At 40.9% G+C, this 17279-nt stretch overlaps 1 protein-coding gene across 13 annotated transcripts in view; it reads left to right on the top strand.

Annotated features, from left to right (window-relative positions):
• The window catches only part of rptor (regulatory associated protein of MTOR, complex 1), a 272362-nt gene that overhangs the window by 114974 nt on the left and 140109 nt on the right, over window positions 1-17279 (top strand). For all 13 annotated transcript variants that reach the window (XR_012407926.1, XM_073954060.1, XM_073954059.1 and 10 more), the window contains one exon: window positions 9917-10018. Coding sequence is in view for 12 of the 13 variants with exons in the window: in XM_073954060.1 (XP_073810161.1) it covers window positions 9917-10018 (102 nt within the window). In the remaining variant the exon portion in view is untranslated. The remainder of the gene's footprint in view (window positions 1-9916; window positions 10019-17279) is intronic.

The raw sequence follows: 17279 nt of genomic DNA, 5'->3' as shown, positions 1-17279 counted from the left end.
TTCCACCAACTAGGCAGTTTGAGCGTGAGCGTTCGCGAAAGTGATTTCTTCCCTCTTTGGGATGGAACCACGAGGCGACGTTCATTCACAGAACGCAAGTTTCTGGAGGGCACATAGATCTGCAGAAGTGAGAGCAGATAAGAAGGAGCAAGGCCAGAAGTCACTTTGTAGGCAAACATCAGAGCTTTGAATTTGATGCGAGCAGCAACTAGCAGCCAGTGCAAACGGACTAGCAGCGGAGTGACAGGTGCTCGTTTAGGTTCATTGAAGACCACTCGTGCTGCTGCGTTCTGGAACAGTTGAAGAGGCTTGATAGAGTTAGCTGGAAGCCCAGCTAGTAGAGAGTTGCAGTAATCCAGTTTGGAGAGAACAAGAGCTTGAACAAGGAGTTGAGCTGAAAAGTTATGGTGTAGAGTCGGGTTTTATCAGAAACCATTACTGTTGGTTTACGAAGAGGTTAGAGTGTCATGCTTGGGATCGTTACGCTTCTCCTTCTATTTTACAACATATGATGCAGAATGCATGATAATAACTTTGCATACTTTCTTTAATGCCCTGAATTAAAGTCCTTACTTTCTGGCAAATTAAACTCAGTTAAAAATCGTGCCCTACACAATCTCCGCTGCAAACTGTACACAAACAACAAAAGAGTTCTTGAAAGACTTCATCTTCCAAGCATCAGAGAAAGATCACAGGAAGAGAGAGAAAGACCAAGAAATACAGGTATTTAGTCATGCATTTTGCGCAGTGCACTTTTAAGGTGTTTACATACTTGGAGGATCTTAATAGTTGTGTGGGACAGAGTTAGATTTGCTATTCTTTTATCAGAATTCTTTATTTTCCTCACTTTCTTTTTCTGCTTTTTTGGTATATTTTTAAGTGTTTGTTCGTTATGTTAGGCTAGTCATTAAATCCCTTTATAACTACATTTGATTGTCTTTGTTTTGCCTCACAGAAATGGTAATTTTTATGGTAAAAGATCCTTGCTACTAGCTTAAAACTTCTAAACTCTTCATCTATGTCACAAGAAGTAGCTATAATTGCCTTTCTGAATAAACAAATAATTACAGAGTCCGCTTAGATGAGTGGGTGAAGTCATTGTTATATTTATTAATCTTATATTAACTATAAGTTCATTCTGAATATTCATAATTAATAATAACTTTTATTAATCATTAATCACCACAGTGGAATGAACCGCCAACTAGTCCAGTATATGTTTTATACAGCGGATGCCCTTCCAACCTCTGCCCAGTACTTGGAAACCCCCATACACACACTCTCTCTCTCTCTCACACACACACACACACACACACACACACACACACACACACACACACACACACACACACACACACACACACACACACTATGTAAAATTTAGCTTATTCAACACACTATTCACTCAACCTATATTTAATAAGAAACATAACAAAAAGTTCTAGAGGTAAATCTTCAATGAGAACAGTGTAGGCTACTTTTTAACTTTATTTACATCACCCTGCAGGCTACGTTGTTTTATCATCTTAATGAAATGAAAACAATATATATGGAAATACCCGTTTTCAACATAACATACACCAAAAATGTTAAGGCCTTGTGTAGTTACATATTTATATAATCTTCACTGTATGTATATTTATAACTAAACAGATAACATAACTACCTCTTTATTTTCATAGAAAAATATGAAATATACCGTGACTTGCCAAAACGAGTTACCTCAGAACAAGTAGCTACTGTAATAGATTCAAAAGACCAAAGAGTCATTAGATATAGACAAGATGAATTAAGTATCAAGTTTAACAACTATAGTGAGATTAAATCATCTTTGAACTGTCTGATGTGCGCTGCTCATACCTGGGGTTTTGTGCTCAAAGCACCCGCTGACTGCCTGGCTGCAGCGCATGACAGTGTGTGTGTGTGTGTATGTTGTTACATGGTCTGCATTTTCAGCTGTGTTGCACTGAGGGAGTTTTTTTTTTCAGAAATGCTAGATGAAACGCCAGTGTGCTTTCCACAATTTCTCTGTGCCTCCCTTCCGTTTCTTCTCCATCTCTCTGACTCTCGACTATTTTGATAAATACACACTTACACACCACACTCACACAGAGCCCAAAAAAAAAAGTTTGTGATTGGTTAACACGCTTTATTATCATTGTGAACTTTTAAGTGCAATAAGGATTCATTTTGCAAAGTAGAATTGAAGAAATACAAGACAACTAAAATGAAAGCACAAACATTCAGTACAAATAAGTAAACCCACAAAAAATAAAATAAATAAATAAAGGAGTCTTTTAACCTAAATATAGAGAGATGTTCAGTGTTTGCTTTTTTGATAGGACTAAGACTTTAATTAAGCTTTTTCATTTGTTTTTATTTACATTTGTATTTACATTTTCGTGGTTGATTATATCTTACTATCTCATTTTAATTTTCAATAATTGTACATTGTAACGAGGAGGCTGACACAGAGGGATCCATTTGCAGTACGTTTATTAAACACAGTTTAATAATAAACACACAGTATGCACTGGTACATGAATCACAGGCTTATAAGGTCGATAGGCAGGCGGCTGGCATTCGTGTATCAGAGTAGCAGGCATGGGTCAGGGGCAGGCAGCGAGTAGCAAGATCGGTAAGACAGTCAGATTATCAAGGCAGGCGGCAGGCAAGACAAGGTCGAAAACAATTCGGGTTGGCAACAGAAGATCAGGCTAGGATAAGTACGCTAAGTAATGTCAGCAAGGCAGAACAAGACTTCGCAATGAAGTGAGAGCGAGAGCTGCTTTTATGTGTGTGTGTATGTGCTGGAGTAATGAGAGTCAGGTGCAGCGTAATCAGCTGGCTGAATGGGTTTGTGGGTGATGTAGTGTTCAATAGTCCGGTGATGGAGACCTCTGCTGGCCAGTGAGGGCAATGACTGGGACCGAGTCGGTGACAGAGCCCCCCTCCTGCTATCGGCTCCTGACGTGAGAGGGCAAACGACGCCGGGGGTCTTCCCCGGGGATGAGGGGCCAGCATTTCCGGATGTCGTAGATTAAATTTTTTTAGTAGAGAGGGGTCAAGAATATGCGTGCAATTAATCCATGATCGTTCTTCCGGGCCGTACTACTCCCACTCAATCAAGTATTGAAGAAGTCCACCCCGGTGTCTGGAGCTCAGGATCTCGTGGATCTGATACGCCTCCTCTCCGTCTACGATGATGGGTGGAGGACCCTGTTCACCGGCTGCCACCTCCCTATCCACCTCGGCTGGACTAGCAGCAGGCTTGAGCAGAGATGCATAAAATGTGGGAGAGATGCGATAGTGGTTAGGTAGAGCCAAACAGACACAGATATTTGTTTTTCAATCTTAAAAGGACCCACGTACCTGGGGCTGAGTTTCTTGCAGGGAAGTCTGAGGCGAAGATCACAGGTGGATAACCAGACCCACTGTCCAGGAGAGTATGCCGGGTTAGGGCGCTGCTGACGATCAGCCTGTTCCTTGAAACGCCTGACGACGTGTGACAGGTGGGTGTGAGCAGCATTCCAAGTATTTTCGCAGCGTTGGAACCAATTGTCCATTGCTGGGAGTTCTGTGGGTTCTCCAGACCAAGGGAACAGTGGTGGTTGGAAACCTAGTAGTGGCTATGTGATTGTAACAGTCCAGCAGGGCGATGACGTGAATGTTTGTGCATATTGCAAAGGGTACATTTATTGATGAAACTTGTGGTGTCCTTCTTTAAAGTGGACCACCAGTAGTGATTCTGAAGCAGATCGAGGGTACCTGTTATGCCTGGATGTCCTGACCTCAGGTTTGAGTGGATTTCCTGTATGAGTCTCTCTCGTACCAATGGGGGAACAAAGGTTTTGCCTGTTGGACAATCACGTGGTACAGGGTGTTGATCAAGAGCTTTAGTGATCTCGGTCTCTACATCCCAATTTATAGGGGCCAAGATAAGAGAGTCATTGAGAATGGATTGTTCTTCTTCTTTGACCACCTCTTCTTCACATAATCAAGAGAGCGCATCTGCTTTGATATTCTTAGAACCGGGGATATACGTGACGGAGAAATCAAATTGAGTGAAGAATAATGCCCACCTTGCCTGTCTGGGATTTAGTCTTTTAGCTAAACAAATGTATTCCAAATTCTTGTGGTCAGTGATAACCGTAAAAGGGTGTCTGGTTCCCTCTAGCCAGTGTCTCCATTCCTCCATAGCAGCCTTCATGGCGAGGAGTTCTCGATTGCCCACATCGAAGTTCTGTTCGGCTGTGTTGAGTTTGCATGAGAAAAAGGCACTGGGGTGAAGTTTGGCCGGATCTCCTTGCCTCTGTGATAACACAGCTCCTATGCCAGTGTTGGATGCATCAATCTCTACAATGAAAGGCAAGTTGGGATTGGGATGATGTAAGGTGGGTGCCGTTGAAAAACAGGTCTTAAGGTTTACAAATGTATCTTCTGCTGCATTATTCCATCATAGCTTTGCCTTACCTCCCTTAATCAGTGTAGTGAGCGGGGCGGCTACAGTGCTGAAGTTCCTAATAAATCGTCTGTAGAAGTTAGCGAATCCCAGAAATCGTTGCAGTTCTTTCAGGGTCTTGGGTTTGGGCCAATTGAGCACTGCGTCTACTTTACTCTCATCCATAGCCACTCCCTCTAAGCCGATAACATAACCTAGGGAGGAGATGGAGGTTTGATGAAATTCACATTTCTCTAGCTTGGCGTAGAACTTGTTCTCAATGAGTTTTTTCAGTACTGCTAGGACATGAGTGATGTGTTCTTCTAAGGAATTCGAGTAAATCAGGATGTCGTCATTGTAGACAATTACCCACTGGTTCAACATGTCACAAAATACTTCATTTATAAAGGCCTGGAAGACGGAAGGACTGTTTGCTAAGCCGAAGGGCATTACGAGATATTCATAGTGACCGCTGGCTGTGGAGAACCCCGTTTTCCACTCGTCCCCCTGCTTTATCCTGATGAGGTTATAAGCATTGCGTAGATAGAGCTTGGTGAAATACTGGGCTGAACGTAGTTGTTCCAGAGCTGCTGGGACAAAGGGCAGGGGATAGCGGTATTTTACTGTGATTTCATTTAGACCTCTATAATTGATGCATGGGCGTAAACCACCATCCTTCTTACCTACGAAGAAGAAACAGGATGCAGGAGATGTAGAGGGGCGTATGAATCCTTTCTTCAACTCTTCTTGGATGTATAAATTCATGGTTTCAGTTTCTGCTTGGGACAGAGGGAAAATTCTCCCACGAGGGGGCAGTGTACCAGGGATTAACTCAATGGAGCAATCACACTCACGGTGAGGAAGTAATTTGGTGGCCCTCTGCTTGTTAAATGCCTCAGCTAGGTCTGTATATAACATGGGGATATCTTGGTTCATGGAGGATTCATTACAGGTAGATATGGCGTTGAGCTCGATAGGAACAATAGAATGCAAACAATTGCCAAGAATTACTCCATCTTATTATCTCACCCTCTTTCCAAGAGATGTGGGGGTCATGAGCTTGCAACCAGGGCCATCCTAATATTATGGCATGTTGAGGAGAGTGTATGATATAGAGATCAATTCTTTCTTCATGGAGAGAGCCTGTTTTGAGGGAGAGTTTGGGAGAGCGGTAATTTACAGTTCCTTCCCCTAGGGGGCATCTGTCTATCGCCGTGATTGCTAGGGGAGAGTCACATGAGATTAATAAATTGAGTTTTCAAGGGCAAAAGTGTAATCCATGAAGTTGCCTGGGGCACCAGAATCAACAATCGCTACGGTATGAATTATATTTTTGTCAATACACAGGGTGATGGGTACAGTCAAAGTTTTGTTGAAAAATTAGGTAAATGTGGTTGAACTCACCGATAGGGTTTTGAGTGGGGGTTTATTTGGGTATTAAACCTTGACATGACCAGAAAGACCACAATACAGGCACAAGTTATTCGTAAGACGTCTTTCACATTCTTCAGAAGACAGCTGAGTAAGACCGATTTGCGTGGGTTCATTTATGACTTGGGATGTTGGTGTAACATTATGTACGGGGAGGGTAGAACCCATTTGTAAGGGTCTTCGTGTGCGAAGTAAATTATCCAACCGGATGGAGAGCTCAATGAGATGATCCAGAGATTTTCCCTCATCGCGGCAAGCCAGCTCCGTCTGTAATTCGGGGTTCAGGGCTTTTCGGTAGATAGTTTTAAGTGGATCATCTGCCCATCCAATTTGCGCAGCCAGGGTGCAGAAGTGTAAAGCAAATTCTGCCGCTGGTTGATTTCCTTGTTTTATGGGTAATAATTCTTCACCTGCATTCCTACCCCCCTCAGGATGATCAAAAACTACACAGAACCATTGAAGGAAGTCTTTGAAGGTGGGGAAAGTAGGAGTGCTGTCGTGCTAAACTGCAGTGGCCCAGTCGAGAGCTTTTCCAGCGAGTAGGGAACATACAAAAGCGATCTTGCTGTGTTCGTCAGAAAACATGTGAGGTTGTTGGGTGACAAACAATTTGCATTGCAGCAAAAAACGCTTACACTTAGCTGAGTTGCCATTAAATGCTAGGCGTGGACTGGAAATATTGCATGCGGTGGCTGCAGGTGGGTTGTTAGGAGAGTAATTGGCGGTGGACTGCGCTGGGGCTGACATATTCATTCCTTGGAGGGTTTTGGCCAACTCCTCTGTCAGTCGAGTGAGGTGAGATAGCTGTTGTTGATGAGTAGCGAGTACTTGAGCTTGGGTAGTGAGTTCAGTAAACAACAATTTCATGGCTGCTGGAGCCATGTTTGGTGAAGTCTTCTGTAAAGAGGAGGCTGACACAGAGGGATCCATTTGCAGTATGTTTATTTGACACAGTTTAATAATAAACACACAGTATGCACTGGTGCATGAACTCACATGAATCACAGGCTTATAAGGTTGATAGGTAGGCAGCTGGCATTCATGTATCAGAGTGGCAGGCAGCGAGTAGCAAGATCAGTAAGACAGTCAGATTATCAAGGCAGGCGGCAAGCAAGACAAGGTCGAAAACAATCCAGGTTGGCAACAGAAGATCAGGCAAGGATAAGTACGCTAAGTAATGTCAGCAGGGCAGAACAAGACTTTGCAATGAAGTGAGAGCGAGAGCTGCTTTTATGTGTGTGTGTGTGTGTGTGTGTGTGTGTGTGTGTGTGTGTGTGTGTGTGTAAGCTGGAGTAACGAGAGTCAGGTGCAGCGGTAATCAGCCGGCCGAATGGGTTTGTGGGTGATGTAGTGTTCAATAGTCCGGTGATGGGGACCTCTGCTGGCCAGTGAGGGCAGTGACTGGGACCGAGTCGGTGACATACATAATAATAAACAAATAATGAAAAATAAATGTATAATGAAAATAGGCCTAAATAATTATTTATTTAAAGACATTGCCGCGAAACACTCAGAAACGGTCAGGCGCATGGTCTAAAGAGCTTAAGTAGCATTAAGCAGATCACTAAAAGTATAATAAAAATAATTTTGCTGCAAAACAAAGTTCTGCAAGTTTTTTTTTTTTTAAGTTCAGTACAATTTTTTTTTAGAAACGCCAATGTTCTCCTTTTAAAGTACAATTTTTTTTTTTTTTTTTTTTACTTGTAGTAATGGCTCAGTGTCTTTTGTATTTTAATTTCAATTTCAGTCACATTGCGTGTGAAATATAATGCGTGCATAACCACGTAAAAAGAAAAAAAGATATAAAAAGTTAGAGCTAATTTATCAAAATTAGCTATATTAAATTACAGCATGTATGTTAATACAGGCAGAGTGTGAACAAACTCAGGGTAAGGCTAGGATATGTGCTTGCCTTTTAATACATTTAAAAAGATTTGCGGCGAACCAAAAAGAGGTTTTAAAGAACATATTATTTAGCCTACATTTTCTCTCGGTATCGTCGCTGTGCGTGCGCTGTCAGTATCCAGTATCTGAATTTAGGCTTTAAAAAATGATACAGTAGCTGAGTGGCGCATCCGGTGTGTGACCCCCTTAATGGTCAGCCATGTTTGTCAAACAATGGAAATATAAGATATTGTCTTTCTTGTGAGCACATAATTCAGTCTGTGAGTAAATAAGTGCCATCTTTACATGAATAATATTAAATAGACTCCTGCTCTTGCTGTTTGGACACACCTCCTGGATGGACACAGTGCTACCATTTTTTAATTAAAAGAGATATTTCAGTTGTGAAGCTTACCGAATCTTAAATTTAATACACATTTTTTATGTTGTTTTAGGAGTGGGCTGAGCTTAATCTCTGACTGTTTAGAACACAGTTTCCTAATTATAAAGTTTTAATTTTCATTATTGTGTTTATTTTACTCTTTTCATCCAAAGATGCTCTTCAGTTATGTAGCTGATTGTGACTAAACTGACTGTTCAAAATAAACAGAAAAAGGAAGCACTGAAGATTTGCTTATTTCTATCGTTTCATGCTGGTACCGAACCTTGACCAAAAAATCGAGGTACATTATTTACAGAACCTTGACTCCAGTGTAACATTACACCTATATATATATATATATATATATATATATATATATATATATATATATATATATATATATATATATATATATATATATATATATATATATTTATACAATATATATTAGGGTTGTCACGATACTGGAATTCGGTACCAATCGAAAACGCTGCTGAGCACGTTCTTAAACACTGCTGATTTACCATTGTGTGATTGGCCATGAAGGTCATCAATTCACTCAGCTTACTGCTGCTGACTGAGTGTGAATATCGATATAGGGACACTGAAGCAATTAAAAGTCAAGCCGATCAGCTGGTTTGTCTAGTTGACATGCATGAGATCTGGTGATGAATCATGGATTAGAAATGCTCCAGTGTCTCTGTATCTAATATTTAGGTATTGATATTAATATTGATATTTTAGCCTCACACGATGGCATCAGATAATGTAGAAATATCAGATAAATAACTTCTTTTAAACGGGGCACCAGACAGCTTTAACAGTCAAAATAACAAACAATCAAATATTGTTAATTAAATTATACAAATATAAAGGTGTTTATTATGTGGCCAAATCTGAATGATAAAGAGATCATCTGACTTGTAGAGCCTTTTACTGTATTATTATCACAAGGAAGACACGATTGTAATAAATGTGTATTTTTTAACAAGTGAGTAAACAAGAGACACTAATATTACTAAATGTACAAAAAATGAAGTGCATAGGCATGAATCATGAAGGTGATTAAGTTTAGGATTGTGATAAATAACTTTGTTATATTTTCTAAAAATAAAACTAGAATCTGATATGGTAAACCTTATTCTAAAATAACAAACAACTGAGGAAGTTTTTGTTAATAATAAATATCAGTGACAAACATGTAATTCATTAGAAAATCTTTTACTGAAACACGCTATGCCAAGGTCTCTGTTAAAGGTTTGGCACGTGGTATATTTACGTGTCTGCTGTTGATGCAGTAGATAAAAAAAACTCGATCTTCCTACAGGCTTTTATGCATAGAACAAGCAAATATAGGCCTTTTGAGCTTTGAGAAGAAAAGATCTGTAGATTCTTGAGCATGCAGAACTAGAGATTTCTGTAGGAGGTGGTTCTAATATCGGGGATAGCTGATGTCTTTACCCTTGAAGGTATGGTTCTGAAAATCTGGAACACGGATATTTCTGGAGGTGGTAGTCCTGAAGCAACAGTTTCAGATGCTTTGAAAAAAGCACTGTGAATCCAATTATCATGAAAATCCTTGCTGGAACACGCAGCAAAGTTGTGAAGTCTTCACCACCATACATGATGGATCACCACAACACGTGTGTTACTACTCTCTCTTTTCGGATATCTTCTTTGAGAGAATGTTTTATCCTTTGTTTGTCTGTCACTTCAGCCCTGATTTTTTTTCTGTATTACAATAAGAGTTTTTTTTTTTTTCTTTTGTATATCTACAGCACAGTCCATTCTTTGCTGAACAACTGACAGCCTTTCAGGTGTGGCTGTCAATGGGTGTGGAGAACAGAAACCCACCAGAGCAGCTGCCTATCGTCCTGCAGGTAACTTTCATCAAAAACTTTTTCAAAATCTGCTGAATTTCCTTCCTAGTGTGTGTATAAATCATTATTAGACCTTTGACATGGCATCAGTTTAAAGACAGGTTTGCACAACTTCAAAATGCAACAGACTGTGTAATGTGTGAGCTGAAATCTGCCAGTGTAGCCAAGCGCTGATCATGTATTAATGTTCATGCTGAGGGCTCTGCATGTTTTAAAAGCTTTGACAGTTGGAGCAGAGCTCCCAGCTGAGCTTTTTTAGTGCTCACATTTTTTTCAGTACACAAGTATTTCACTGGTTGCATGCAGATCTGGCAAATTCACCTGATAATAATTCAATTCATCTTTTTTATAGCGCCTTAACTATGTAGTTTGTGAAAAAGCTGCTTAACATAGAAGAAGTTCTAGTAAATTGAAACTGCTTCAGTTTAGTTTTCTGAGTCGGAGTTTAGTTTATTTAATTTAAGTGTCATATAAATGTCACTACAGAAAAAACAAACACTGAAGAGCAATGCACAGATCAATGCAAACCTAGCAAGCCAGTGATGACATGTATACATTATACAAGTTTTAATTCCGAATGCAATTAGTGAAATAAATTAACTTTTGAATATATATATATATATATATATATATATATATATATATATATATTTTTTTTTTTTTTCTCGATAATCTACAGAACAAATCATCGTTATACAATAACTTGACCAATTAATCTAACCTGTCTAGTTCACCTAATTAACCTAGTTAAACCTTTAAATGTCAATTTAAGCTGTATAGAAGGGTCTTGAAAAAGATTTGCACTTTTTATAAGCAATAAACAAAATAATAAAATAGACTTACATTTAACATGATTATAAACCATAACATTTTGGCTGTATGCTATATAATGAGATATTTCCAGTTTCAAACACTTAAAGACAAAGAGAATAGACCATGGACTAAAGAACAAATATTATTTTAAAAACATTTATTACACATCCAAAAGGTGCATCATACGAAAAAAAAAAAAAACTATAAATAAAACTAACACAAGCAGAAATGTAACTGTGATAAAAAGAAGCCTACTGTACAATTCACTCTTCAAATAAATCTCACTATCAAGCCTATTTTATCATGGCAACTAAAATAAAGTGAATTAGTCTCTGTTGTCTTCCACATTGTTGATGAGATTGTGGATGACATTTTCCCAGTCAGGTACAGTGTTTTGAACAGTACTACAGTAAAGTACATCAATTAATCAGTTGTGGTAATACTATAGTTGCTATGGTAACACACTTGTAATGTGAACAAATTACCCAGTGCTATAGTTTTTTTTTTTTTTACAATATAGGGCATATTATACTACAGTTCACCACATTTTACTGTAGTAAAACTACACTGTATTTCATTTTATCAGTTTACTATTCTTAATACTACAGTTTGCTGAAGCATTCATTATTAACAACTTTTAAATAACACTAGCCTAAAACATAGGCAGTATCCATAACACTCAAAAACACTAGTTAGGGACCGAGCACCGAAACGGTGGGTAGGCCCTATTGGAATTGCTCTGTTTATTATTATTAGGGACCGAGCACCGAAACGGTGCGTAGGCCCTATTGGAATTGCTCGGTTTTTAGGGACCGAGCACCGAAACGGTGCGTAGGCCCTATTGGAATTGCTCCGTTTCTTATTATTCTTCTTCTTCTTCTTCTTCTTCTTCCGCGGAATGAATCGCGGTTTTGAGGGGCTAAACATGCCCGAAAACTCACGAAACTTTGCACACGCCTCAGAAGTGGCGAAAATTTACGTTTATTATGGGTCTCGGAAAGGGGTGTGGCAAAATGACTCGACAGCGCCACCTAGAAAATTTAAACGGACGAGCCCCCGATCCACGAATCACGCACATGCACGAAAATTGGCACACACCTCAAACATGCCAAAACATACGAAAAAGTCTCTTGGAGCCATATCTCAAACCCAACAGGAAGTCGGTTATTTTTTAACTTCCTGCAGCGAAAAAGTGGCATTTTTGCCATTTCCAGGTGTTGTATTTTAACGAACTCCTCCTAGGGATTTTATCCGATCAACACTAGAATTTGGTTTTGTCATCTAAAGGCCTTGGCAATGTTAAATTGCGAAGCTTTAGAGTTTTCATCGATGGGCGTGTCCGTGGCGGCCTCGCAAACTTTGACGATTCGTCACAAAACAGGAAGTCGTTATAACTCAGGCAAGCATTATCCGATCTGCGTCAAATTTCACACATTTGATAACAATCTTGACCTGAATACGTTTATATGCTGATATCCAGATAGAGTTATAGCGCCACCTGCTGGCCACAGGAAATGAAATGTTTTACATTGTAATATACTCCTTCTGCAAACTTTATTATATCAGCACCAAATTTGAGTGATGTTATTTGAAAGCTCTAGCGATAAAATATTGTGAAGATCTAGAGTTTTCGCAGAGGGGCGTGTCCGTGGCGGCATGACAAACCTCAACGCTTCGCCATGGAACAGGAAATGCTTATAACTCAACCACACAATGTCCGATCTGCCTGAAACTTCACAAGGTTGATCATATTCCTCTCCTGAACACATCCTCATAACAATATTGAGTCTGTCATAGCGCCACCTGCTGGCAGAAGGTAGTTTGGCTTGTAACTCGGACACACAATGTCCGATCTGCCTGAAACTTCACATGGTTGATGAAAGTCCTCTCCTAAGCACATCTACATAATTATATTGAGTCTGTCATAGCGCCACCTGCTGGCAGAAGGTAGTTTGGCTTATAACTCAGCCACACGATCTCTGATCTGCCTGAAACTTCACATGGTTGATAAAAGTCCTCTCCTGAACAAATCCACATAACAATATTGAGTCAGTCATAGCACCACCTGCTGGCAGAAGATAGTTTGGCTTATAACTCAGCCACACAAAGTCTGACCTGCCTGAAAATTTACATGGTTGATTAAAATCCTCTTCTGAAGACATCTACATTCCAATATCGAGTCACAGTCATAGCGCCACCTGCTGGCAACAGGAAATTACATATAACTTAGCCAAACAATGTCCGATCTGGCTAAAAATTCACATGGTTGATAAGATTCCTCTACTGAAGGCATCTACATGCCAATCTTAAGTCACAGTCATAGCGCCACCTGCTGACAAGAGGAAGTTTGGCATGAATGTGTGATTTTCTCAGGTTCTTTATATAAATCGGCTTAAATTAATATTGTTCAATGTTCTCTGTCATCCTGAGGTTACCGGGCGGCGGTGAGCCCGGGTGCGAGGTCCCTATCATCGCTGCTTGCAGCTTTAATTCTTCTTCTTCTTCTTCTTCTTCTTCTTCCGCGGAATGAATCGCGGTTTTGAGGGGCTAAACATGCCCGAAAACTCACGAAACTTTGCACACGCCTCAGAAGTGGCGAAAATTTACGTTTGTTAAGGGCTTCGGAAGTGGGCGTGGCAAAATGACTCGACAGCGCCACCTTGAAAAATTAAGCGGACGAGCCCCCGATATACGAATCACGCACATGCACGAAAATTGGCATACACCTCAAACACACCAAAACATACGAAAAAGTCTCTTGGAGCCATATCTCAAACCCAACAGGAAGTCGGATATTTTTAACTTCCTGCGGTGAAAAAGTGGCGTTTTTGCCATTTCCAGGCGTTGTATTTTAACGAACTCCTCCTAGGGATTTTATCCGATCGACACCAAAATTGGGTTTTGTCATCTAAAGGCCTTGGCGATGTTAAATTGCGAAGCTTTAGAGTTTTCGTCTATGGGCGTGTCCGTGGCGGCCTCGCAAACTTTGCAATTCGCCACAAAACAGGAAGTTGTTATAACTCAGGCATGCATTATCCGATCTGCCTCAAAATTCGCACGCTCGATAAGCGTCCTGACCTGAACACGTTTACATGCCAATATCCAGATACAGTTACAGCGCCACCTGCTGGCCACAGGAAATGACATAATTTACGGAGTAATAAACTCCTCCCACAAATTTTATCGTATCAGCACCAAATTTGGGTTGTGTTATCTGAAAGCTCTAGCGATGATATATTGTGAAGATCTAGAGTTTTCGCAGAGGGGCGTGTCCGTGGCGGTATGACAAACCTCAACGCTTCGCCATGGAACAGGAAGTCCTGATAACTCAACCACACAATGTCCGATCTGCCTGAAACTTCACATGGTTGATAAACGTCATCTCTTAAACACATCCACATAACAATATTGAAGTGGGCGTGGCAAAATGACTCGACAGCGCCACCTAGAAAAATTAAACGGACGAGCCCCCGAGCTACGAATCACGCACATGCACGAAAATTGGCACACGCCTTAAACATGCCAAAACATACGAAAAAGTCTCTTGGAGCCATATCTCAAACCATACAGGAAGTCAGATATTATTAACTTCCTGCGGCGAAAAAGTGGCATTTTTACCATTTCCAGGCGTTGTATTTTAACGAACTCCTCCTAGGGATTTTATCCAATCAACACCAAAATTGGGTTTTGTCATCTTAAAGCCTTGGTGATAATAAATTGCGAAGCTTTAGAGTTTTCATCGATGGGTGTGTCCATGGCGGCCTCGTAAACTTTGATGATTCGCCACCAAACAGGAAATCGTTATAACTCAGGCATGCAATATTCGATCTGCCTCAAAATTCACACATTTAATAACAGTCCTGACCTAACCAGGTTTACGTGCCGATATCCAATTACAGTTATAGCGCCACCTGCTGGGCACAGGAAATGACATGTTTGACACTATAACAAACTCCTACCACAAACTTTCCCGTATCAGCACCAAAATAGAGTGGTGTCATCTGAAAGCTCTAGCGATTATATATTGTGAAGATCTAGAGTTTTTGCAGAGGGGCGTGTCTGTGGTGGCATGACAAACCTCAACGCTTCGCCATGGAACAGGAAGTCCTTATAACTCAACCACACAATGTCCGATCTACCTGAAACTTCACATGATTGATAAAAGTCCTCTCCTGCACACATCTACATAACAATATTGAGTCAGTCATAGCGCCACCTGCTGGCAGAGGGTAGTTTGGCTTGTAACTCGGCCACACAATGTCCGATCTGCCTGAAACTTCACATGGTTGATGAAAGTCCTCTCCTGAGCACATCTACATGAAAATATTGAGTCAAAGTCATAGCGCCACCTGCTGGCAGAAGGAAGTTTGGCTTGTAAGTCGGCCACACAATGTCAGATCTGCCTAAAATGTCACATGGTTGATGAAAGTCCTCTCCTAAGCACATCTACATAATAATATTGAGTCTTTAATAGCGCCACCTGCTGGCAGAATGTAGTTTGTCTTATAACACAATCTCCACACAATCTCTTATCTGCCTGAAACTTCACATGGTTGATAAAAGTCCACTCCTGAAGACATCCACATAACAATATTGAGTCAGTCATTACGCCACCTGCTGGCAGAAGGTAGTTTGGCTTATAACTCAGCCACACAATGTCCCATGTGCCTGAAACTTCACATGGTTGATTAAATTCCTCTCCTGAAGACATCTACATGCCAATCTTGAGTCACAGTTATAGCGCCACCTGCTGACAGGAGGAAGTTTGGCATAAATCTGTGATTTTCCTAGTTTTTTAAAAATATATTGGCTCATATTATTATTGTTCGCTGTTCTCTGTCATCGTAAGGTCACCGGGCGGCGGTGAGCCCGGGTGCGAGGTCCCTATCATCGCTGCTTGCAGCTTTAATTAGGGACCGAGCACCGAAACGGTGCGTAGGCCCTATTGGAATTGCTCTGTTTATTATTATTCTTCTTCTTCTTCTTCTTCTTCTTCTTCTTCCGCGGAATGAATCGCGGTTTTGAGGGGCTAAACATGCCCGAAAACTCACGAAACTTTGCACACACCTCAGAAGTGGCGAAAATTTACGTTTGTTATGGGCTTCGGAAGTGGGCGTTGCAAAATGACTCGACAGCGCCACCTAGAAAAATTAAACCGACGAGCCCCCGATCTACGAATCATGCACATGCACGAAAATTGGCACACACCTCAAACACACCAAAACATACGAAAAAGTCTCTTGGAGCCATATCTCAAACCCAACAGGAAGTCGGATATTTTTAACTTCCTGCGGCGAAAAAGTGGCGTTTTTGGCATTTCCAGGCGTTGTATCTTAACGAACTCCTCCTAGGGATTTTATCCGATCGACACCAAAATTGGGTTTTGTCATCTAAAGGCCTTGGCGATGTTAAATTGCGAAGCTTTTGAGTTTTCGTCGATGGGCGTGTCCGTGGCGGCCTCGCAAACTTTGACGATTCGCCACAAAACAGGAAGTCGTTATAACTCAGGCATGCATTATCAGATCTGCCTCAAAATTCACATGTTTACTAAGAGTCCTGACCTGAACACGTTTACATGCCAATATCCAGATACAGGTATAGCGCCACCTGCTGGGCACAGGAAATGACATGTTTTACAGTGTAACAAACTCCTCCCTCAAATTTTATTGTATCAGCACCAAAATTGGGTAGTGTTACCTGAAAGCTCTAGCGATGATATATTGTGAAGATCTAGAGTTTTTGCAGAGGGGCGTGTCTGTGGCGGTATGACAAACCTCAACGCTTCGCCATGGAACAGGAAGTCCTTATAACTCAACCACACAATGTCTGATCTGCCTGAAACTTCACATGGTTGATTAAATTCTTCTCCTGAACACATCCCCATAACAATATTGAAGTGGGCGTGGCAAAATGACTCGACAGCGCCACCTATGAAAATTAAACGGACGAGCCCCTGATCTACGAATCACGCACATGCACGAAAATTGGCACACACCTCAAACACGCCAAAACATACGAAAAAGTCTCTTAGAGCCATATCTCAAACCCAACAGGAAGTCGGATATTTTTCACTTCCTGCGGCAAATAAGTGGCATTTTTGCCATTTCCAGGCTTTGTATCTTAACGAACTCCTCCTAGGGATTTTATCCGATCGACACCAAAATTGGGTTTTGCCATCTAAAGGCCTTGGCGATGTTAAATTGCGAAGCTTTAGAAGTTTTGTCGATGGGCGTGTCCGTGGCGGCCTCGCAAACTTTGACGATTCGCCACAAAACAGGAACTCATTATAACTCAGGCATGCATTATCAGATCTCCCTCAAAATCCACATGTTTAATATAAGTCCAGACCAGAACACGTTTACATGCCAATATCCAGATACAGTTATAGCGCCACCTGCTGGCCACAGGAAATGTCATGTTTTACACTGTAACGAACTCCTCTCACGAA

This window comes from Danio rerio, chromosome 6, assembly GCF_049306965.1.
Source record: "Danio rerio strain Tuebingen ecotype United States chromosome 6, GRCz12tu, whole genome shotgun sequence".
NCBI classification, from domain to species: domain Eukaryota; kingdom Metazoa; phylum Chordata; class Actinopteri; order Cypriniformes; family Danionidae; genus Danio; species Danio rerio.
This window is presented reverse-complemented; position numbering and strand designations above follow the sequence as displayed.